Source organism: Parasteatoda tepidariorum, chromosome 7, assembly GCF_043381705.1.
Source record: "Parasteatoda tepidariorum isolate YZ-2023 chromosome 7, CAS_Ptep_4.0, whole genome shotgun sequence".
Classification (NCBI taxonomy): domain Eukaryota; kingdom Metazoa; phylum Arthropoda; class Arachnida; order Araneae; family Theridiidae; genus Parasteatoda; species Parasteatoda tepidariorum.
Window position 1 is genome coordinate 43063681 of NC_092210.1, and position 25444 is coordinate 43089124.

Genomic DNA, 25444 nt, shown 5'->3' on the forward strand with positions numbered 1-25444 from the left:
TTTTTCTTCCTTTATTGATGAGCGCATCCCGTTTATTCCCCGTTTAAGCAGTATTAGACGTTTAATTTACGTTTTGACCAACAGATGTCGTTAGTAAATTGCCGTATTTAAAGGCGTGTAGCGTTACCGTGCAAACTTCACATTTTGCCGCTATTTTCTTATCAGAAATGGCTGCTAGAAAAAGTTCAGCGGTTGTCAGAGTGTATATTCCTGATTCAGATTCTGAAAGCAATTTTAGTGTGCTGTATGCTGTTCAAGAAAAGATGCAAATGGCAAAAATATTCGCAAGGAAACACGAATCTGGTTTAAAGACTGTGGAGTTGGACTTTGCCTTGAACCCTGCTTCGAACTCTATCATACTAAACTACATTTCTAAGGTATTTTTTTCTCAGTGCCTTATGTATTCTTAAATTTTATACATTTTACTTTTTTATATTATGCAATAAATAGAAATTAACAGTAATTTAATTGAAATTTATTTTAAAAATAATTATTTAGGTGATAATTTCTGAAATTAGTTTTTTTGGCAACTTAATTTCACATGATAAAAACCTACACAAAAAATATTTTCTAGAAAGAAAAAAATGCACTTTTCAATTCTCCAATATATATAGATTTGAAATATGCAATTAAAAAAAATATGCAATTTTTAAAGCGATTTTGGTCCAAAAATTGAGCAGTCAGAGGGTTAAACTAAATTTCCCAGATTCACATTGTGACAAACTAGCTAAACACTAAAGACAATAAAAAGTCAAGAATAAGCAAATAAATAATATTTTGTTTGATCATTGTTTATATCTAGAGTGGAAAATTTAGACACTGAAAAGATAAAACTCAAATTTACAAATTAAATAAAACTATTAAAATTTATTAATTGTTTTATTAATAATAATAAAAAATTCCTGATTGGTAGAATTATATATTTGAATTTACATATTTGTACAAATTGAGTATACAACCTTAAACATTTTTTAACATTCAAACAATATAAATGGAATGAACATTTCATTAGTTCTTTCAAATCACCATTATAATCAACTCTGCAAATACTTAAAAGCAACCATTCCAGCAACTATTGCAGTCATCCCAGCAGTTATAGCACTTAATTTCAAAGCCTAATAAATAAAAAATTTATGAGGTTATTCAATTTTAAGATAAATTTCTTAAAAGTTGATTTGCATTTTTAAAACATCCTATGAAAATTTAAGATAAGAAAAATTTTAAAGTAAGTCAACTTATTTAAAGTCAGTTTATTTTTTAAGAATCAAATTTAATAAAAATATAATAGTGATATTCTGAGCCATAAAAAGGGAAAATTAAGAATTGTGACAGGGAGAACGATTAGACTTTTCTCCCGAGAGGGGAAATTGAACAAGAATTTTTTTTATTTTCTATTCTTTTTAGATTGGTAGAGGAGTGTTTAGGTTGTGCTTGCATGGAAAAATCGTGTTCATGATTGTTACTTTTGCATTATTAAATTTGTTGTGTAACTAAAAAAGTAGCATCAATAATCCGTTTTAATTATAAACACATCAAAATCCTTATTGGCGTAGTCTTGCAGATTTATTATTTGGAATTTTATTAACAGGAAAGTCAATCTGACAGAATGTTTGATTTGATGAATACGATAAGAGCACCATTTCTGTTATATTACTCTTTATTTGTTTAATTTCCAATTTGTTAGAAAATTCATTTTCGGAAATACATGAACTTTAACTGATAATTTAAACATTGTTTTATCAGAAATATTTTGTTCTGATAGGAATAAATTGTAGAATATATCATTGATATTCTGTTTAGTATTTGCTAGAATATATATGTCATATATTCAATAGTGCATAAATAAGAATAGAGCAATGATATTTTTTATTGCATTTTTTTTTGTTCCATAAGAAAAAAATTTTAATCATTTTGTGTTATATTTTGAAACAATTTAAAATGGTTAACACATTTCTGTGTTTAAATGAGAAGCATATCAAAGTCAAATCGAAAAGAATACAATGTTATACTTTAGCACGCCAGTGCATATAAATTAAGGTACACCAGTATATTGAAGTATTATGTGCTCGTCAGTGCATCTAGTTAGTTTAAAAGAAATGCTAGCACATCAGTGCAGTTAAATTAATATACATTAGTACGCCATAGTGTTGTGCACATCACTGCATTTAGTTAGATTTAACAAAGTATTAAATTACTTTTGATTTGAAACATGCCAATGTAAGTAAAGTTAGAAGTGTTTTTTAGAATAAGATAATTTATGCACATCAGAGTATTAAGTTTAAGATGTATCTAGTATTACATTTATGTACATCAGTACATTAAGTGAAATTGATTTTTTCCCCATCAATTGTGAAATTATATAACTACATCAGTAGTTTTGTTAGCATCCAACATTGTTTATAAACATGTTATTTTATTAGTGTTCTAAATGGTTTTGATAAACATGAAATTGTTATCAATACTAACAATAATGATCTATAATAATTGAAGACGAAGTTATAGACTGTTTATATGAGTGATCTGATTCAAGTAAATGAACTCATTGTTTATTTTGAAATCGTGACAACCTTGGGTTAAATAGTAATTCGTGTAATTTTCCTTGCTGAGGACATTTACAATTTTGTGTATTCTGAAAGATTATTCTAATAGCAAGATTATTCGGAATATTTTATTATATATTCCTAAATTTGATTGACAGATAAATTATATTTTGACGCCAATTTACTTTAGATAAGATTTTTTTTTTCTCAAGTACAAGAAACATTCATACATGTTCTAAATAATAGAATTGCATCAAATTATTTTTCATTAAAATAATAGTAATTTTTTTTTAAAGAGAAAAAAAAGGAGAAGCATTTACTGAATATAATATATTTTAGAAGAAAAAAAAGTTTTTTTATGCAATTTTAATATTAGTATTCATAATTTGATTTTCAAATAATAGAAAAGGTCATTAATTTTGATGAAATTTATTCTTATTGAATTTTTATCATATTAATTTAGTTATTTTTTAGTTGATTTATATAATGAAATGGAAATTTGATTAATTATTACTAATATTTGGTATATTGTCATATTATCATACAATATTTTATGAAATTTTGGAAGAACATTTTTTAATATTGAACGTGGCTTATTTAGGGTGTACACCTAAAGCATTAGCCATTGAGTTGGGTCATGATATTTCTGATAATGTGAAAATTAGCAATTCATGTGAATTACTTTAATTCACAAATTAAAGTAATTTCCGATCATAACCCACTCACCTATTTGACAAGCAGTGCCCCACATACTGCAGAGCTAACAAGATGGGCACTAGCACTTCAAAGATATGTGTGTTTTATTAAATTTGTAGTGTTACTAAAAAGGTATCTTCAATGATCCGTTTTAATTATAAAGACAACAAAATCCTTATTATAATATAAAAATATTTTTAAATTTATGTTAGCAATTTACAACAACTTAAATCAAGATCTTCTATACTTTAATAAAACTTTAGTTTTCAGACATCATTGAAATTTTTTTTTAATAATTAATTCTTTAACTGAGTAAAAGCATTTTGAAACATCCATTGCATGGATTCACAATATTTTATTAAATTAAAATTCTTCTTTATTATTAATTTATTAAGTAGCACACCTTTATTGGTATTTTCATGATTTTAAATAAACTATCCTGTTTTGCATTCATGGAATTTAAAAGCCGCTATCATGATTCGTGTTCAAGTGAATTAAAAATTATATACATCTGAATTAATATTCATGCAATTTTAAAATGAAACATAGAGATTAGTATTCATGCAATTTTAAAATCAATCATCGAGATTTGCATTAAGGCAATTTTAAAATTATTGAAATTTATTGAAATATTATTAAAATTAAGCTTTGTATTTGCGTGATTTAAAAATCGCACATAGAGATTCCTATTCACACAATTTAAATAAATAATAAAATCTCACATCGATATTTTTATTGAAACGTAAATAACATTCTGTGATAAATGCTTTCTACATATGCTTTTTTCTTGATTAAATGGTATTTTTTTAAATATTAAAAAAGGGTTTTTATGTATGACATTTTTAGATTTATATTTTCAGCTTTTTTAATTTTTTACCAAACTCATCCCTATGTCATGAAACAATATAAACATTTTTAAAAAAATCTGCAATTTTCAAATAAGTTTCACCAAAATGAGGTGCTGATGAAAGGATTGAAACTAGTTACTAAAGTTAATTAGTGCATGCAAAAAAAAAAAATATTAACTGAGATTTTATGTTTACAGAAAGTTTTTCATTTTATCTAAGTCTGTTTCTGGATATTTATGATTATGGATATTTATTATTTGTGATGAATAGAAATTTTTTACAGGTAATTTAAAATAAAAATTTATATTAATTGTTAAGTAACAAAGAACAGCTTCTATTGCATAGTGATTTTTTTTTAAAAATAAGTAAGTTTAATTTGAATATAAGTAAGCCTCAATCTTTTAACTGCCCCATATAAGAGAAAAGTTATAATTTTGACTGTAATTTTTTTTATACATTACAACTCAAACATGTATGGCACCAACTTAAAGAGTGATATATGTAGAAACTATTTATGGCAGAACAATAAAAGCTTTAAGATTCAAATTTGTGAAATAAAGTTTTTAAGTGTCAATTACACGTCTACCCTTATGATCACTTTTTCAACATTTTTAAAAAAATTAACAACTTAGACGCAAAGTAATGGCCCCTATATGCTTAGTGTGTAGATGAATTAATTTATTATTATAAATATAAAAAGGCAAAACTTACTTTTGAAAAAGAATTAACTTTTTTGGGTTCACTCTGAGGAAACATTCTTTTGTACATGGCTCTTTGAGATTCTTCTTCTTTTCGTTTTTGATTCTTTAATTTAATAAGCTCCGATTGTAATACCTAAAAATATTTGCAAATAATGATATTGTTGCAAAATCCACCTCATACTTTAACATAAAATAAAAACTATAATTTAATAATTGAAAATATAACATGAGAAAAATCACTGTGAAAAACCAGGAAATATTTATTTTAAAGGAAGCTAATAATATGGAATTAAAGAAACAAATTGAAATGTTATAGACCTGCTTTTACATGCATAAATATTTACTTTATCCCAAATAGATAAAAACTTTTTTTTTTCAAATTTATAAAAAGCTTGAAACAAATAGAAAAACAAGTAATAACTTCTAAAGACAGCAATTAATGATTTTATTATAGTGTCAAAAGTAAGAAAATTAAGTAAATATTTAAAACCCATCAACAAATTATTTACAGAAAATAAAATTAGTGTGAATATTTATTTATATACTTTTGAGCCACTAGAACTATAATGAGAATTTCAAACAGGAAATCCAAAATTAAAAACAGAAAAGTTTGGACCTACATTGTTTAGTATGCCAAAGCCCAGTGCAGACCATATAAAAGAAATAAAACTTTTGAAAATAATACAATAGGTATGAATTTTTTTTCTTCATGACACTTCTTTTTTATCTATGCCTAATGAAAAAAAAAGGATTTTCACTGGGCTATTGAAAAGATAATGCACCAGAGAAAAATTTTGATGTAAGAAAACAAACTAATTGTAAAATATAATAGTTAATATAATAGTTAATAGCAAAATATAATAGTTTTGAGTTGTAACATAAAATTTTAGCAAAACTCTTACACTAAAAATTTCTGGTACAATCTCACAGATAACTTTTTTCCCTTATATTATTCAGTGGAGGAATAGTGACAACAAACAAACAGTGGTGGCAAACATTTAATAGAAATTCATCAAAGCCATGATGTTATTTAAAGAATTTAAAGAGTGGATTGTTGGTGACTGCTGCTATTTGCAATTTGAGAATGGAAAAGACTTTATCAAAATATCAAAAAACATTTCGCCATGGCATAGTAATATTTTATACGTAGATACAAAAATAAAATTTCATAGTAATCTTACTTTTGTATCCGGTTCCATACTTATTGCAACTTTTAAGCAATTTATGGCTTCATCTGTTGATCCTTGAGCTCCCAAAATCTGTAAATTGGAGAGAGAAAAATATTTTAACATAACTTAATACATTAGCATAATGTAAAGAATAATGTGCCATTACTATAATGGACAAACAGTCAAATAAAAAGACTTTTTACACAACATATAAAAATTCCGAATTTCATAAAAAAAGTACAAGATTGCCCCTAGAAAAAAAAATAGTGACTATCTTATTGAGTTGGAATAAAAAATACAGATTTGATACATGATTGTAGAAAACATTTTGTAAGTCATCTTTATTATTCCATGGAGTATTATGAACAATATCAATTTATCTAAACAATAAAGCATATTTGTTTTACATGAATTATACATATAAATAAAGCTTGAATGCCAATGGTTAAAGCACTGAATTATCTGTCGGCAGTTTCAGTTCAAAGACTACAAATAGTTTGAAAAGTATTAGGAAATAAAGGGGATCTCAACAATGCTGACCACATTTCCACTATTCATGTCATTAATCTAGATATAGGGAAGCCTCTGGCTAAAAATTCGATGCTACTGGATTATTTTATTTTTATGTTATCTAAATTATTAAATTTTATTATAATTTAGTTGTTCCATCAAATTACAGTTTATTAAAGCAGATACAAACTTTATGTTCATTATGAGTAAAAATCATATTCTAATGAATAGGGACACTCTTATATTGGAATAATTAATGTACATTGGTTTTCAAAACAATTTCATATTACCTTTATAAAAATATATAATTTAAAACTACAAAAAGAATACAGTTTTATCAAGTAAAATGCATTTACTATTTTTGTAAAAAGTTAATTTTGCTGAATGAATGGTAACACCTGTTATTATGGTTGAAACTGTTATATCAGCTAGAATATTAAATTTCTCCAGAAGTTTTTTTTCTTTTTTAATACATAATATGCATAAAAATCCAGCTTTTTATAGTTACTAAGTTTGTTTGTTTTTCTCAGAAATCTTAAAAACAATTTACCAATTCCCATAGTTTATCTACATTGAAAGACAATAAATAATTTAAAACTCTATTTTAATAGTTTCAATTCATGTTGTCTAAATGCATAACAGTTAGCAACAATACATTAGATAGGATTAGATTTGTAGAAAGATGCTTTGAAGACTTTGCCTAAATGTTTCAAATAAGTAAGTGCCAATAGTTTATCAGTAAACATTTATAAAGTAAAATTTGCTTTCTAACAAATTATGTCATAATAATAACATTATAATAAATTAACTGCCTCTGAAAATATTATTAACGCTTTCGTAAGAAAAGCTGATATTTTAAGTTCCTTTTTTTAAGTATATAACTCAGATCAAAAGTGTATAGCATAGTTTTAAAAATTGGTTTATGTAGAAACTAATTATTAACTCATAACATATTAAAAGTTCCACAAATTTGAGAAATAAATTTTTAAAAAGTTCATTGTATAATTACAATTTAAGCCAATTTTTCAGGAAAGTTAAAAGTTCTTTCTAACTGCTATTTTTTTTAGAAAAATGCACAACTGCAAGGAAGTACAACATTCATTCAATTACAAATTAAAGGAACTCACTGGGCCCATCAAAATTCCAAAAACTAACATGATTTATTTCAGTTTTAATCTATGGAAAAGTGTGTTTTATTTGAATGCCAATAAACCATATTGCCAAATTATTCAGAAGATCAAGAATCCTGCATTTCCTCCTCTTTTTTCCAAAAAATCTTTTTACCTTTATATTCTTTTTTGTAACTTGTGATTTTTTTTAAAGGCGATAAAAAAGTTGTCTTTTCTGTTCCTTGGCATCTTTAAAAAGAGGCCCCCCTCTTTTACTCGCAATTGTATAATCAAATTATTCAATGAGGGTTGAAAGTAGGAAGAACCAGAAGAAGACTTCTCTTTTAAAGAAAGACTGGATGCATTTCTTAAAAAATAACACACACACATGTTAGAGTGCACTGTATTTCTCTAATTAGTTTTTTAGGAGCCGGGGGTGTTTTGAACTATGCCTAAAAGTCACAAAATAGTCATGTTACTACTACTACACCAAGAAAGAAAAAATGTTAAGAGATTACGAAACTGCAAAACAGAAACTTAGATATCAACTGCATCAAACATTTAAAAAAAGAAAGAAAAAAAAGAAAAACTGCATTTGTTACACTACAATTGCCAGTCATATTGCTGGATAAAGTAGTCAGGTAAGAAATGTTATGTTGGCTGTGATTATTATTTTTTTAAATCAACTGTATCTTTCTTGCAAGTCTATATGATTAGGCTGTCTTTGATCTAACAGTTTTATAACAATGAAGATTGCAAGCTTTAACTTATTTAAAATCACTATACATAATGATAGATAATAATATATTCAAATAGAATTTAAAAAATAAATTATTTTCAAAGAAAACACAGTCACTAAATTAGCAAGCTAGAAACATTGCTAGAGCAAAATTTTAACAATTTCATACACAAATTGTCACTAAGATATAGAAATAAAATAGAGTAAGATAGAAATTAAAACAATACACCTAAAGAAATACATACACCTAAAGAAATACATACACCTAAAAATTTACAATGTTACACCTAAAACAATAGGAAAAAACAAGATATTAAAAGCAGAAATAAAATTACTCTGATCAATATTAAAAATTAATTCAATTAAACATTTAATATTTGTCCAGGAAAATTTTTATTGCATGATCTGAGAACATAATATCTGATAAAAATATTCTATTTAAAATAATACAACAATTATTTTTCTATACTATTAAAAAAAGATTTAAAAGTTGATAAAATTATTTCAGACAGAAGTTGCAAATACTGAAAGAAAGTATAGCTTGTAGCATAATATAGTTTCAAACTTTAAAAGTTTTACCTTAGCTTTTCTAAACAATGCTTTGACATTTTTTGGTTGAATGTTTAAAACAGACTCCACGGCTTTAAGAGCAGCTTGATAGGCACCCAACTACAGGAGAGGAAAAAACATTGTTATAGAAAAGACTAAATAATGCAGTAGGAAAAAAAAACTAGTTTGAAACATAAAACTAACATTGGAAAGAAGTAATAGAATTACAGTAAACACATTTTTTACAGCAAAAATTTTAAGAATAAGGCCAGACATTAAGGCCTTTAAAACTGAGAAATTTTTACACTACATGAGGCCATATATTTTACATAGGATAAATTTTAAAGTGTATATATATATATATATATATATCNATATATATATATATATCACAGTAATTTTAATTAATAGATAGACTTAAATTAATGTGTAATAAAAACTAATTTTTTCCCAGTTGAACAAACATTTAAAAAATTGAACTTTCTTATGCACAAGGTAAAATTTTCTGCAATGCATAGATTGAAACAAAAATAGACACTTATAATTCAGATCAGCTATTAGATAGTGATACATTTTACTTAACATGTTTTCACATATCAGTTACACATTGTATTAGTTATCAGTATTAGTTATGAAAATTTTATAAATTTAACTTTTCTTGCATTAACAGATCTGTTTAATATAATACCTTAAGATGAGATGCTGCCATATTATTATATACTTTGACGATCATATCAACAACTTTTTGTGATTCCTCAGGGGTAGATCCAGAACTCTGAAATGAAAGGAAAAAAACATAGAAAATAGGTATGCCACTAGGGATAAATTATTAAATATATTAAATAAAAAATTACTAAAAGAGCAAAACACAGAGAGCAGATCTTAGATATAATAATGGCATACCTTTAGCAAAGTTACATTTTTTTTTAATGAAATATGAAGTTTATTTTACAATTCTATTCACTAATTATCTAACACATAATTATAGTTAAAAAATAATAAATATCTATATACATAAAAGTCTAACGTAAACCTGGAAAAAGGGCTGAGTCTTTTTTTTCCTTCTTTTTTTTGGGGGGGGGGCAACAACAATGACTTAATTAACCATAAAAATACAGTATAGCAGAAATATTATTTGAAATTCAGTATGAAATTTAAGACTCTTAAATATTTAAAATTGTTAATTTCCTTTTTAAAAAAAAAAGTAAAAAGACAACTATCAAATAACATGCATATTCAGATAATCAACTAAAATGATATTTAAATAAAAACAATTTTTTTTGGTTACGTAATAAATGTAAATAAACAATTACAATTCATATTTCGATTGTAATAATTGAATTATAAAATGTTTAAATAGTAACACGCCATTCAAATTAATTCCTGTTACAAAAAAAGTAAAATTTGATTTTTAAAAAATAAAAAAGAGAATTATCAACTCACATCTCTTACTCCTTCTAAGTATTCAGCGGACCTGAAAAAAAAATTTCAGATTATAAGTATTTTCAGGAAGCATAAAATTTCAATGCAGAAGTGTGAAAGCAAAATTACCTTCCATAACAAAATATGGCTTCAAGATATTCACTTCTTTCATAGAAGAAGTTACCACGAGCTCGCTTTTCATCACTGAAAAAGTAAACATATTTAGGAAATAGAAAAATAAAAAATTGCATTAAACATAACTAAACACTTTTATATCTGAATATTTATAATCTGCTGAATTAGTTATTAGTACAGCATAAATTATTGCATAGCTCTAAGCAATTGAAAATAAAAAAAACTCCGAAGACTTTTTATTATTTTATTGAAAAAATCACTATGCATAATATACACAAAGAACCTTTTTTTTAACAGAAAGTATAGAAATTTATTTAAGTAAACATCGAGAAAATGAGGTGATTAGTTGACAGAAGGTCATGGTGAAAGAGCCCTTTTCTCCGATAATAATGTCTTCATCTACATGAAAAAAACAGTGTTTTCTGTGGAGTAAAGGTAACTTGTTATTACAGTCAACTGAACATAATGAACCCTGTGATCCAAACACAAACAAACGTTATTACGTAATGTTTCTTTATTGTGAGAACACAAAACTATAGCAAATATTTAAAAAATTTGGATTTTTGAGCAAAATAAGACGTTCAGTTTTTTTTATTTCACAATTTTTCATTATGAATTTCAGACCTGTGATTGTTGAATGAAGAAATTATCCCGAAATTTTTCTTCTCAACGTGTAGTTTTTTTTATTTTTTCAGCACTTAATTTTTTTTCTTTGTGTACATAGAAGATAAATAAATAAAAGACTCATTTTCATGCACAAAAGTAACATTTATAAATTTTTAAGAGAGAACAATATTACATATACCTCTTTTTTTGCTCATTGCAAGACATCATGGCATAAAAAAAAGGATTTTAGAAACTCTGGAATTGGATTATAAAAAAAAATGTCCATTTCCGACAAAATTATACGCATTGGTACATTTAAAAGGAGTTAATTAAATGTACTTTTCAATATTCATGTGTAGTGATAAATAATATCGAGATTTTAAAAAATATGGGAAAATCAGTAGGGATAACTGTGGAAAAATTAATAGAAATAAAGTATGAAATAATCACATCAAATAATGAATAATCAGGTGCCTGATCTGAATTTCTTGTATATTATCGGAATCTTAAAAAATCATGTGAAAAGCAGGAGATTGTGAAAACAGATAACTGCAAAAAAAATTAAAGAAACAAAATCGGGATTTAAAGAAACCATGTAGATATCGGTAACAAAAAGTTGATCGAAAAAACAATGGTATCCTAACGTCAAAAAATGACTGATAAATGCTGTTTTTTTAAGTGCATACTTTGAGCCGTGTCTATTTTCTTAAATACTGAATTATTTCCACTTTATTAAATGCATTTTTAAACTATATCTATTTTCATAACGTAAATGTCTTACTGCACTCAATAAAAAGCTCACCGACAATATATTTTTTTTTACGATTTGAATAAAGTAAATATGAAATAGAAAAAATTTGACTGATTAAATACAAAATAAGATGTAACTAAAAGTGCATATATAAGGAAATTCAGAATATGAAAATCACATATTTACCCTAGATTTAGTCTCTCAGATACACTTAAGCTATTATGATCTACAGGTTGAACATCCTTCAGATGAACTTCATATTCTAATTCACTTTCAGGTGGAATTTCAGGAGATCTACAAGAATAAATACATGTAGTTATAAATTTTACTTACATATTCATGCTATTGAGCTTGGACAATGACAAAACTGGAGGAAAATTGTATCGCAATATTTGAGAGAAAGATTTTGAGGAGTATACTTGGTGATGTAAATGAAAACAATAACTGGTGAAGGAGATTTAACTTTGAACTGTACAAGATTTATAAACAACCTAATATTATTAAATACATCAAAATAAATAGAATGAATTGGATCGACCACATGATTCGAATGAGTGACGACAACACAGTAAAAAAGATATTGCTTTTTAGACCCACTGGAAAAAGAGCGGCGGTTGAGATGGGCCGACTCAGTGGAGTCTGATTTTCTCGCAATTAATGAAAAGAATTGGAGATCAAAGATAAATCGGAAGACTTCATGGAGAAATCTTCAGAGGAAGACATTGGCTCACATTGGGCTGTCTGGCCAACTATGATGATGATTCATGCTATTGAATTTATTAAGATATAAATACGTAGTTTAAATTAAGTTATCCACATTAAAAAAACCAAGAGTTGGGTCTCTATTCTCAGTGGCGGCTGGGAGCAAAACCCGACATAGCTTCAAATAGATGGGTACTGTGAAGTTAAGTTTTAGTAGGCAATGCTAACCACATCATACCACTGGTCTCTAAACTGTGGAGACTTAGCATCCCAGACCACCTTTATGGCTTAACCAAAGATGGAATTTCAATTTTTATTATACATAGAAAAAAAAGATGGAAATTGTCTTACAAAAGAGATCTTGTGTTAAAAGGCATTTAACGTTTTAGATAGTAAATATTCTCAGCATTTTTAGAATAATAATCAGTCAACTAGACCTAAACAAAATTAACATGTGAAGTGTAGACTTCCAGACTCTTATTTGAAAAATAGAGATCTGGCTGTTGGCAAGCTGCAAATAATCTTTCAATGCAAATAAAAAGAAAATCATTAAATTGCAATTTAAAAAAAGTGAGCATGTAATAAAATTTTAAATCTGCAAACAATTAATAACCAATGATAAATATTAATACAAAAAACAAAATAAGTTGTGATAAATAAATACAAAATTTTTGCTACAATGGTTGAAATAAGAGAATAATGGGAAGTTACTATTAAGCATAAAAACAAACATTATTATGTACAGTGCGCAAAAAAAAAGATATCACCCTGAATAAATTTTGTTCTAATGATCGGATTTTCGGGTACTAGGTGTCAATCTTAATGGTTCCTAAGGGTGAGTTCAAAAATGCTAATTAATTTACAAAATCAGACACAAAAACGCACTTCTTCTGAATAAACTTTTTTTTTTTACATAATTGGATTCCTGACCCACAAAATGAGGGGTGTAGACAAAATTTCGAAAAATTTTAATCAAAAATTAGGGTGCTAGGAAGTCATATAAATATATATTTAGCATCATTTCAAAAAGAGGCCAAGAACTATCGCCATAGCAAGAGGAGAAATTTAATATCTACTTTAACTGCGTAATTGACAAGACAGAAGTAATTTCTTGCTAAGCAACCAAGCTGAGAGAATAAGAGAATGAAATAAAAACAGGAGCTATTCATCATTTTTGTGTCAACTCAATTTGGCAAGGCCCTTTTTTTTTTTAAATAGTTAATAGAAAAATATATTGATGTATTTAGGCAACAGATTTGTTTTTAGTTGATTTCTGCCCAAAAAGAAAATATTGCTTTCCTTTTTACCTCCTTTAAAAATTAAATTTGAATTGATTTATAAATTATTTATAATTTTCCAAGATTTTAGTACTTAAACACATGAACTTTTTATAAGGCATTATTTATACTTTTCAAGATGTTTCCAACTTCTTTAAATATTTACTTCTTTAATTTCATACTAAAACCAAATTTGCATTATTTTAATTACATACAGAGTTGAAGAGCAAATCACAAAAAATATCAGATTATAATGCACATTCACAAGATTTTATATAATTAAGAATATTTCTTTTCTTTTTTTTATAATTGAAGAAATTAGTGAGTGTTATCATGACATTTTAGAAAGATTGAAACATGTATGTTTTAGAATATTATATTATTCACTTTATAAAATATTGTTTCATTCTACCAAATATGTGGCTTTCTTCAGATAAAGATGATTTGCTAATAGCATCCTGATGTTTTTATACATTCTAAAAAGGATTTTCATAAGTTCACCATAAAATTTCGCTCCACATGTTCAACAGTTACAATCACAAATTATTGCTACGATAATTTCTTTGCTTTATTCCTTTTATTACAAACTTATTTTATGATTTTTTACCATCATTACATACATCTGATATCTTTCAGTTTTTTTTTTTAAACAGAATTTGTAAGGTCCTTAAGAAATTGTAACAGTGGCAGCAAAACTCAGAACATAAATGTATTTTAATATGTTTATATTCACCACATTATTAAATAATCAATTTCAATAAATAACTTCAAATCTTAAGTCTGAAATTTTAAATTAAACTTTTGAAATTTTAAAGTCAAAGAAAACTTTTTCATTGCAATATAAGTGCTGCAGTTTTTTAAATATTTTAAAGACCGCATGAACCCTGTTGAAATAATAATTTACAGATGTTTGCTCTTTCAGCAAAAGATTTTGATCAAAATAATGATCAAGAGAGATCCAAATATAACATACTTGATGGTAAAAATTTCATTGGCTTCAAAAAATATGAAGAAAATAAACGTCCATTCTTAAGACTCTCATGATGTGAATGAAGAAAAAAGTGATATGTAACAGGAATATGAAGTTGCCAGCCAGAAAGCATAAATTAAAGTGGAAAATAAAACTGGAAAAATCGCAGTACCCCAAGAGTGAAATAGAAAGTAAAAACTTAAATATAAAAAAAAACTAGAAAAACCACAATAACCGGAAAAGGCTAATCAAGGCAAAATGCATTTCCACATGCCATGGAGAGATAGTGAGAAAACAATATCATTAACAAGGGAATCGGCTCTCGTATGAATAAAATAAGATTCCCGGGTATAAAGAAGAGCTGATGTGACAGGGGTATATAGAATTTTGGCACTATCGAGATTAAATTTATTCCCAAGATGCAAAGAATGTATAGTAATAGATTTATCACATTCTTGAAAAAGGACTTATCTACTGTGTTCTTTTAGTCTAAATTTTAAAGCCCATCTGGTTTATACAATATATCCAAGGTTGCACTGGCAAGGAATTCATTCTCTGTTTCACTCTCGGCTACCATGGTTTCTATAGTTTTTTTTTTCATTGGCAACACTATATTTTTTATTGCAAATCAGTTTTGTTTTCTTCATTCACATCTGCCAAGTCTTAAAAATCGGTGCCTATTTTTGAGAGAGCTAAACATTTTCTTTGAGAGTACTAAACATTTCCTTTAAACGTTGTTATTCTCAGGGTTCGAAGACTTATAACTAAAAATTTTGAGTGCTCAAAACATGTAGACTTTTATTTATATTTTCATATTTTTTTTAGGATAATGAAATTTTTATCTTCCCGGATTCCTTCCTGGGGATTAGTCCTTTGGTGACACAGTATATTAAATTAAAATACTTAACGTGATATTAAAATTAGTTTTACATAAGATAATGGTTATGGCTCTTAGATTGAAAAAAATATAATATATAATCTGCCAAAACTTTCAAAAAATTCAAATCAGTACATTTTCATCTATTCATTTATTTATTCCGCACTCCTCTTTATTATTCATCACTTATCTTTCTTGCAGCTCTTAACAAAATAAAGGAATATGTTTAATTTCTAATAATTTTAATAAGTATATGTAATTGTTTCTAACTGTTTCAAGCAATTAAATGTTACGTCCAAACAGATTTAAATTCTGGGGTTGATTAAATCATTGTCACGTTTCAATTCAGTATAAATGAGATATTAACATTCTTGACTTTTTACGGCAAAATAAAAGAACAATTTCTATTGATAATTTCTAAAAACAGAATATTAAAACTATTTGCTGAACATATTAATTACAACTATAAAATAATTTGTTATCCAAAAATCCCTTAATATTAAGGAAATTCTAAAATTAGAAAAAGAATAATTTTTTGAAATGATAATTCTAAAAATAGCACTGTTTTTAATCTTTTTACAATTTTCTATTTTTAGTATTTGCTGTTTAACAAAAAAAGGCATATCGAGCATTTTCCTGATATAATAATATTTTTTTGAATGGTGCTAAAGTTGAGAAATAATATTAACAACTTCTTAAAGCCAAATTTTCCAACATAATATTTTTTAAAAGAGCAACTTTCAAAAAATTAGTCAACAAGAATCGGTTTGAAAGTCAAAATAAAATTGTGTGTCTATAATTTTTTATTCATTTAAAAGACAAAGCAAACTGTTCTATTTTTTTGCTATGCACATATATGCATTTACTTTTCATTACTCAAATAAATAAGAAACAATAAAAAAGACAATTAATAATTTACCTTCATTTTTTGAAAAAATAGTATGCTTAATAAATAGTCAGCTGTTTCACATCAAATAATTTTAAACACCAGAATGTTTTTTATTTCTTAACAAGATTTAATTCCTAGCTATCTGGCAAAACAAGGTTGTCACTACGAACTGAAGAAAAAAAAATTCCCTGTGTTTTCCCTGTACATATTATACACAATATATTTAAAGGAAAAACACAATCGCTGTGCTCTCGTGTGAGCTGTATAGGGCTAACTATACTAGTGTTAATTGTTGGAAATCTTGCTTAGTTATATTGCTTGTTTAATAAGTTAATAATTTTTTTCAATGAATGGATTCAAGGTTTAATAAAATTATCAATATGAAGTACAGTTATTCAAATAAATTTCCTAATTACAGTGAAACCTTCAGGAAAGACCATCTCCACTTACGACCACTTTTGGGAGGCACGGAATTTTTTCCAGAACTTTCAGGAACTTGAAGAAAACTTTCAGGAAAAATCATTAACTTTTCTGCACCAAATGCAGAAAAGGTTAAATAAGGAAGCACAAAAATTTATCAAAACAAAAATCCTTACAAAACAAATAAGTGATTTAAAATGTATTCAAAATACAGTAGAACTTGGGTAATTCAAATTTGTGGATAATTCAAAGTTTTTTGTTGGTGTTTCTTGTGTTTTCAGCTAATACTACAAAATCTTGGTTATTTCGAAGTCCAACTTCTTTAATTTGAAGGTTTTACCCTTTCAAAACTGACAAGTGGCCAGATTATTTTCAGCTATTGAGGAAAATTCTTAAGGGAAAAGAAGGGGCTCTTATCTGTTCTAGGAAACAGATCAGGGGAAAAATGGGGACGTAAACCTCCTGTACCTGTCCTTGGATACGGGTGGTCCCCCCCTTCTTTTGGGACGCATGGTAGTCTCCCCAATGCAATAAATCGTCGATGACCCGCGTTGCAGTTCCTTCGAAATCAGGACTGTAGTCTATAACACTTGAGTTGTCAACTAAGTTCTTCATCATGCTTTTAGTTTTTGTGGTGCAAGTTCAGTGCAAGCATGTTGTTGAGTAAGCCCCCGGTCCCGTATAAAACTTTATCTTTCAATGAAAAAATTGCTATAATTCGTGAGGTAAAAAAGGGTGTAAAGAAGAAATGTATCATCGCAAAAGAGTATGGAATAGCCTACAGAATACCATTCTAACAGGACAGCATGAGGATGACGGCGAATCTTATTGTAGAATGGCTGCTAGATCTCCATTGCACATATCAAAGAAAAAACATCTTGTTTATTGATAACTGCATGGCTCATAAGCCGATACCCACTATGGAAAATGTCACAGTTTTATCCCCCGCCAAACCTGACCTTAATGGTGCAACCAATGGATCAAGGCATCATTAAAAATCTGAAGCATTTCTACAGATGTCGTTAAACACCTCCTTACTGAATCTTCCCAAAAGCTTCCCATTACCTTCCTCAACACATCGACAATGTGTTTAAATGCATGGTCCAAAGTGAGCCAATAAACAATAGCAAATTGTTTCTGGAAGGCAGGATTCATCAAAAGTCTATTCAGAAGCCTATCAGAAGCAGTTAATGAAGATTTTGATAAAGAAAATTTACCTCCTCCAGTTGCATGGGAAGATAGCATATCATTTGATGATTACGCTGACATGGATGAAAACATAGACATTTGTGGAGAGTTATCTGATACAAATATTCTATCTGCTCTTAACAAAGTTCTAAACAATAAGAACATTGCAACAGAGAACGAAGAAGATATTAAAGATGAGGAAGAAGAACAGAGACAGATTCCAACTTAGAGTTAGGAGGTCTTTCATCTAGCAGAATATCTAACATGAATGAAGCTGTGTTTTGAGCAGTAAACATTCTTGAAGATTTTGTTAAAAAAAAAATAAAGTAAGCTCTTCAAAGCAATCTGAAATATCTAAATATTTTAAAAAAACTGTAGTTTTCGATCTAAAATTAAAAAAAGATACTTTTTTTCACAATTTTCGCAGTGATTGATTATTTTATAACATTTAAAAAAAAAATTTGAAATAATTCAAAGTTTGGATAATTTGAAGTTTTGCAGTGGCCCCTTGCACTTCAAATTATCCAAGTTATTAGAACTCTTTTTGACGATACAACCTCATGTTGCAGTCAGAGTGCAATGAAGACAATGATATCAATGATTTACTTTTAGAGTGGAAAGTTAAATTAGAAAAAAAAAGTTATTTTTGAAAAAACAAACCTTTTCTCATTTTTTACAGCTAATTTTTATGCTATTAATATAAATTCAAACTTGAACAAAAAACATAATTGTTTGTTTATTTATTTAAAATATCTTTGTCATTCATAATTTGTAAGTTTGTTTTTACACATAATTATAGCAGTTAGGATATTGTTTGCTGACACTAAATTTTATTCATAGATCCGTCTTTTCATGACGCCAATAGAAGTGGCATTTCTGCACCAAGAAAATGATACTGACTAAACTTAAATAGCTTGCTAAAAATCATGTACCTTCAATGACAATTTTGAATTCAATGGAGGAAACCTCTGTAAATGACCATTTCATGGTGTGGCTCCTGAGAAGTTTCACTGTACAGGCTATTTTAGTGTGTTATAAAAGTTTTGGTATGTCTATATTCTAATCCATGCAGCTCAACATCAATTAAAATAATATTTTTGAATTTCCGACCTTATTCATTCAAAACTGAAAAATAAACTTGGAGTGCAGAGGGCTTAAAAACTAGAGTTTTAATTTATAGTTGACATATTTCGGGAAAAGGGGGGGGGGATTAAAATTGAAGTAAATGAAAATTGATTTTACAAATAATGAACAAGATGATTGTTAAATGTTTTTTTTTTGTAAGATAATTGTATGATATTGTACATTTAATTTCAATAATCAAAAATTTATCTCAATAATAAATTAACAGAAAATTCTTATCAAAAATTATTTAATATAATAGAATACAATTTTCTACACCCAATTTTTTGTTTTTGGCAGTAATTGTAAAAGCAAAAAAGGAGTTTAATGTCAAAACTATTAAAGAACATAATTCATTGATCATGTGTACTTTTATTTATAATTACTTCATATTTATAATATCTAATAATTATTTTTGACACGAAAATTTTGGATTTTCAACAATTCAAAACTACGTCAAAAAGGAGTGTTTTATAACCTTCATTGAACACTTGACCAAATTTTCAGTTTACAGCTACCAATGTTCAACTCTGTAGCCTTGTAATTTTGAACCTAGTCCAGAAGACAAGGGAACTCCTCGATCAAGTATTGGGAGAAATTTGCCTTCGTGGAAGTCTTTTTTTATGGAACTAACCCGCATTTGCATTACATGGAAAGAAAAACCACGGAAACCTCCCATGGTTAGCCTGACAGCAAAGGGACTCTAACTCATGATTCGTCTACAACTGAGGATATTTTATGTCAGCACTGTGGTCGATGCGATCCGGGTGCGGAATTCAAATTAAAAGCCATTGCCAGGATTCGAACCCGGTTCACCTAATTAGGAGGCAAGGACTCTATCCCCTGAGCCACGACTCTAAAAAGGAGTGTTTGACATGCCGGTTAAAACCATGGTTAAAACTGTCAATTGTCAAAAACATGTGAACCCCGATTGGAAAGGAATTTTGACATTATCAAAATTAAATTTATACACAGGGTTTCAACAATGTGCAGCGATAGATTATTTAGCTAAATTTTCAAGCACATTTAGTTTACCCACTATAGGTGACGATGAATTGGCAAAATAAGTGGTAAATTTCCTAACAACTTTCAATACTGATACATTGCTAATACTAGACTTTGGAAACTATGGGTAACCTAAAGACACAGAATTCTCATATTCCTGCATCCTTTTTCACTGAAAGAGAGTCCCTATTTAAAATATGAATTCTCTACCTTTTTATCCATCTATCAATATTCACATCCATAATAATTCTACCTATTATTAGACAAAACAAAGAATTTCAAAGCAAGAATTAGGTTTCAACAATCAAGGCTTTTAATTATGATTGATCAAATAACTGCATCAACTAAAAGCAACAAAGCAAATTGACACTCAGAATTATTCTTTTTCTTTTCTCTTCTAGCTATAATTAATCAAGAAAAAATACTTTTTTAACTTAGAGTTTAGTTATAATTTTGCTTACATTAATCATCAGGAATGCTATTTTTTTTCTTCTTTTTTTACTGTGCTGGAGAATTAAGTGACAAAGGGTACATATTGTAACATTATTTTCAAACTCTAATGTTTGTGGCATCTTTGGCCTGTTGTAGCACAAAAGCAGAATCACTAACTGATAAGACCATTAACAAACTTAAATTTAGTTAAGGGACTTAAATTTAGTTTTGTTAATAGGAACATATCTGAGAATATCATCAAGCAATGTATCTGAAACATCAAAAAATGCAGGAAAAAAATTTAAAAGAAAATAATCCTAGATATGAAATAAATTGAAAGAATAAAAACTGGAAATAAAAATCAAACAAATCTTTTTTTACCTCCCTAATTTACCATATGCTAGTTTTGGAGGGATTTTAACTTTAGCCACTTCATCTTTTTCCATCAAACAAAATACTAAGTCTAAACCTAGAAAAATTATTAAAATTGTTTATAATAAAATCTAAAACATTTTAGTTCATATTTTTCAAGCAAAATGAAATTTTTTTTTATAAAGACTGGGAAAGATTACCTTGAATAACATCCATATCTCCAACAATAACTTGTAGGTTTTCCTGCTCTTCCACTAACTTATCATTTACAAAACAGCTCAGACGAACAGTAACCCGATCTCCCTTTTCAGGACGTGTTTCATGACCATTACCTTTTTTAATTACCTATATAGCATTAAATCATGGAATTATTTAAAATCAAAATAATCTTCATATTAAATAAATACAGTAAAAGCCTGTCCATTTAGAATTCCACTAATTAGAAAGCTCAAGTTACCAGAATTTTGAAAGTGAAATGTTTCTGATCGACTAAATTTTTTTATCCAACAGTGATGGTGTTCTCACCACACTGTGGTACTCAGGTTTATGTGTACTATCAATCTTGAGAGTTATGTGAACAGTATAGTGCGGCTTTCAGGAGAACTCCTTCAGACACCCGTCTCGTATTGTGGTGGGTACTATGGTTACGAGGAGAAGACACTTCGAATAGGGATGTGGAGTGAATAGTTTTGTCTTAATCTCGAGATAGATCTTCGTGAGTAAACCTATCTATGCCTTCTTTCCTCCATTTCCCCCCCCCCCATTAGAAATGTGCTCTCTCTTGTTACCATAGTAGCAGACAGCCCCAGACTTTTAGTCTGGAGGAGTTCTCCTCAAAGCCGTACTATAGCATTTCCTAATAGGAATGAATGGATTTCAGTGATTTAAAGAGTTTTTGGAGCTCGTTCCAAGATGTTCAGAACATATTATTCGAAAACAGATAAAAGAGTTAAATCAGTTTTAATCTTAAAAGAAAGGTAGAGATACTTCCTCCTTCTCCTTTTGTTATAAGCAAATGATTTTGTGTCTTGAAAACAAACTTTTCATTTTTAAAGCATTTCTGATAAACATTATCTCTTTTAATCGTATGCTTTAATAATTAATGCTACAAATAATTTTTCTTCCCTAAAATATTATTTTTTGTATTAAAGTTTTGTTTAAAGAATTAAGAGGATATTTTATTTATATTTTCTTTTTTTCTTCAACTTTAGTTTTTTGAGGTTGTTAGTAATATTTTTTTATCTCAAATATTTATAATTTCTTAATATCTAATTATCTTAAACATTTCTATTAAGGTTTTTTTCCCTCAGGATATTTCCGTATCATGATCTCGCGCGAACTACAATCACCAAGGTGCCAAATAGATTTTAAACTTGCAAATTTTTTTTAAGAAAACCTGTAGATGTTTTCCCAGGGGTGGCTACGAGTTATACCTTTCAAGTTGGTCCCTTTCTGTGATGTTTTTCTTAATTTCTCGAGGGCCACTGTCTGGAAGTTTCCCAGACTTGGCTATTATTCTGCCACAGATCACGATACAGAAATTTCCCCTTTTCCCCGTATCAATATTACTACTGAGTTTGGATTATTTTTTTTAATATGACTAAACTTATTTCTATGTTAAAAATATTTATTGGATTTCTTTAAAAAAATATTACTATACAACTGCTTAAATTCACTCAATCTAATCACTCTTCACTACATCCCTATACTTTATTGAAAACTTTTTCATCACAATAAAAATTCATGCGAGATATATGTGTAGAAGTAGATAATTTCATTTCAATATTTTGTATAGTAACTATCGAAGAAATTAGAATAATTGAGACTTATACTAAAACTTAGAAACTTTGCTATTTCAAAATTTATGGAATATATCTCTAGTATTGTTATCTGCAACAGAATAATCTCCAAGTCTTACAATTAAAAGGTCTTAAGAAAACATCATAAAAGGGAACCAAATCAAAGTTTATTATAACTCATAACCACCCACAGGCAAATTTCTACTTTTTTTTGTTGTTGTTAAATAGAAAATTTGAAATCTATTTAGTTCCTTAGCGATTGCAGCTATCGCGATAAATCACGCTACGGAAATATCCTCTAAATTTGACTTTACAATGAAATATGCTCACCAATTTCTTAAAATTACCACTACCCATAATATCTAGCCATTCGTCATCATCAGGGGAATTTTCTGTTGATGGAGATGAAATAATAGCTTCAGAAGCTGGTGTTTTCTCGCTGTTTTCTGGAATTATTAATTGGTCAATTTCATTATTTAAAAATAAGGATGGCTTTGATAAATTGAGATCTGAATTTTCATTTTTTTCATCAATATCTTCAGCTTTCTGTAGCTTATTTAATTGAGTAATTTCCTCTTTTTCCATTCTTAAATTATATTTAGAATCAACAGACACATAAAAGATAATTTTTCAAATTTGGATTGTTGTAGCTATACGGATATAAAATTTAGACTAGAAATTAAAAAAAAGATAAAATTTTTTACTTCCACTTTAATGTTTTCAACTATTCTTAGGCTAGGTTTTGAATGTCGCTTTAAACCTTTTAACTCTAAGTCTCGGTGACCGCAAAGTAAAGACAAAAACTTTAATGTCATTTCAGATTCGCAATCACAACAGTACGCCATCTAGCGGAAGCCTGAAAATATCAGGCATTTATTTATTAAGTTTTCATTTAGTTCATTGGCAGAGTCAGACGACATTTTCTATGCAGCAAATAAGAAGCAAAATTTCCCTAAAGAAAAGGATGAAGAACTTGAAAAAACTCTCCAGAACATTAGTAAATCTTTCAGAGACAGAACACGCCAAACATTTGAAGAAAAATTCCTCAATAATTTTAAACTTCTATTATCAACAAACTTGCAACTGATAACTTCGATTTCGGAATCGCATACTGTTACAGATGTGTGCATTACGGTAAAATACATTTTTTCTATCTTCAATTCATTACAAATTAAAGTGAAGTCCGCAGTGCTTTCTTCATTCCAATGAATAAATGTGAATTTAGAACGTACAGAACTGTAATAGTTATAGAATATTCTTCTTTATAGAATAGTATATATTTCTGTATCTATATAATTCGGAAAACTACAATAAATAATCATCCAAATTACTTGAAATAGTATCATTTGTGCTGATTATTAATAAATTTTTATCGTTTTCTTGGTAAGTATTTCTTAGTTTTGAAAGAAGAATTTCAACTAGAATTCAGCTATTCTGTTTTCAAGTTACATATTGAAATTCATATCGAGATCATACAATTATAAAATTTTGCTGTGTGGTATGTTATCTAAAAGTAATGAAGGGATAATCTATGTATATATTATTTGAAAATAAAATTTTCAAACGAAGAACATTTTGTAGTGGTAGATACCCTACAGTAGGGTATCTACCACTACAATTTCATTTGGAATTCTCCGGATTTATAAAGCAGGTAAGTGCTATGATTTTTATAATAAAAAATTTTCTTGTAAATAATTTTTTTTCTTATTTGATGATAGTTCTCTACACAATGGTTTTTTACGTCTAATTAAGAACTATGAGAATAAATAAAAAAAGAAACAATATGAAAGTTTTTTTTTTCAATATGATGAATTTTTAAAATCGTTTTTTTATCCTAAGAATTCTTTATTTTACGTTTTTTAGTTTATAATAATTTTTTTATAAAAATTTTTGACAAAATACTTTTTTTGAGAAATTAAATGGTATAACATTATGGGTTTATGTATACTTCTTGCATATTCTAATGTTTGAAGTAATATGATTCATTCCGTTTTAAATAGCACTAGGTGGAAAGGCTAGACTGCTATAAGGAAATAATTTGAAAAAAAAACATTATTTCATAAATTTATTTAATTATTTATTGTTACACATACGTATTTAGACTTGTGTGTTCATTACAAGGTGCGATTTACTACAAGCTCTGGTGAAGTTGATAGGAAGGAAGGTACTTTATTTACGTCGCACTAGAGTTGCACAATGAGGTATCTTACTCACTCTATGGAATGGCTAGAAGCTTATAAATCTACATTAGTTTAGAAAAGAAACTTACGAAATTGTTAGGAGATATAATTATATAAGAAAAAATATGGGTGGAAATCGATAGGTGGCGCTGTGCGTGAGCTGTCAAGGTGGACACATGTGGCTTCCTCATTGCAGGCACCGATTGTCTGAGTTCAACAAACGCTGAGCTAATGGACATCCACTTCATCTACTGCCTAGCCAATGGAAATGGACGCGCTGCTGTTCGGTAGTATTGGGAAAGATATACAACGAGAAACCAACCAAATTATCAAATATTTCGTTCGGGTGCACCAGAAACTTTCTAAGCATTCCTTCTTCATAGTCAAGATTGAAAGTACTGGGCGGGTGCGAACAATACGAGCACCCATATTCGAA

At 27.8% G+C, this 25444-nt stretch overlaps 1 protein-coding gene across 1 annotated transcript; it reads right to left on the reverse strand.

The window, feature by feature from the left end:
• Nucleotides 1–860: 860 nt before the first annotated feature.
• On the reverse strand, nucleotides 861–23576 carry LOC107455889 (peptidyl-prolyl cis-trans isomerase zonda). The gene is made up of 11 exons (XM_016073614.4): nucleotides 23159–23576; nucleotides 21230–21374; nucleotides 21039–21126; nucleotides 11962–12069; nucleotides 10413–10487; nucleotides 10305–10335; nucleotides 9550–9636; nucleotides 8892–8981; nucleotides 5967–6044; nucleotides 4796–4918; nucleotides 861–1115 (listed from the first exon to the last, which is right to left on the reverse strand). Exons 1-11 carry the CDS (start codon nucleotides 23411–23413, stop codon nucleotides 1035–1037), a joined length of 1161 nt encoding a protein of 386 aa, XP_015929100.1. The 5' UTR covers nucleotides 23414–23576; the 3' UTR covers nucleotides 861–1034.
• Nucleotides 23577–25444: the final 1868 nt, after the last annotated feature.

Coding starts and splice junctions, on each gene's coding strand:
- LOC107455889 (XM_016073614.4), bottom strand. CDS start 23,413: ATGGAAAAAGAGGAAATTACTCAATTAAATAAGCTACAGAAAGCTGAA. Junction 21,375..23,158: donor GTGGTAATTTTAAGAAATTG/GTGAGCATATTT, acceptor AATGCTATATAG/GTAATTAAAAAAGGTAATGG. Junction 12,070..21,038: donor GCATATGGTAAATTAGGGAG/GTAAAAAAAGAT, acceptor TTATTCTTGTAG/ATCTCCTGAAATTCCACCTG.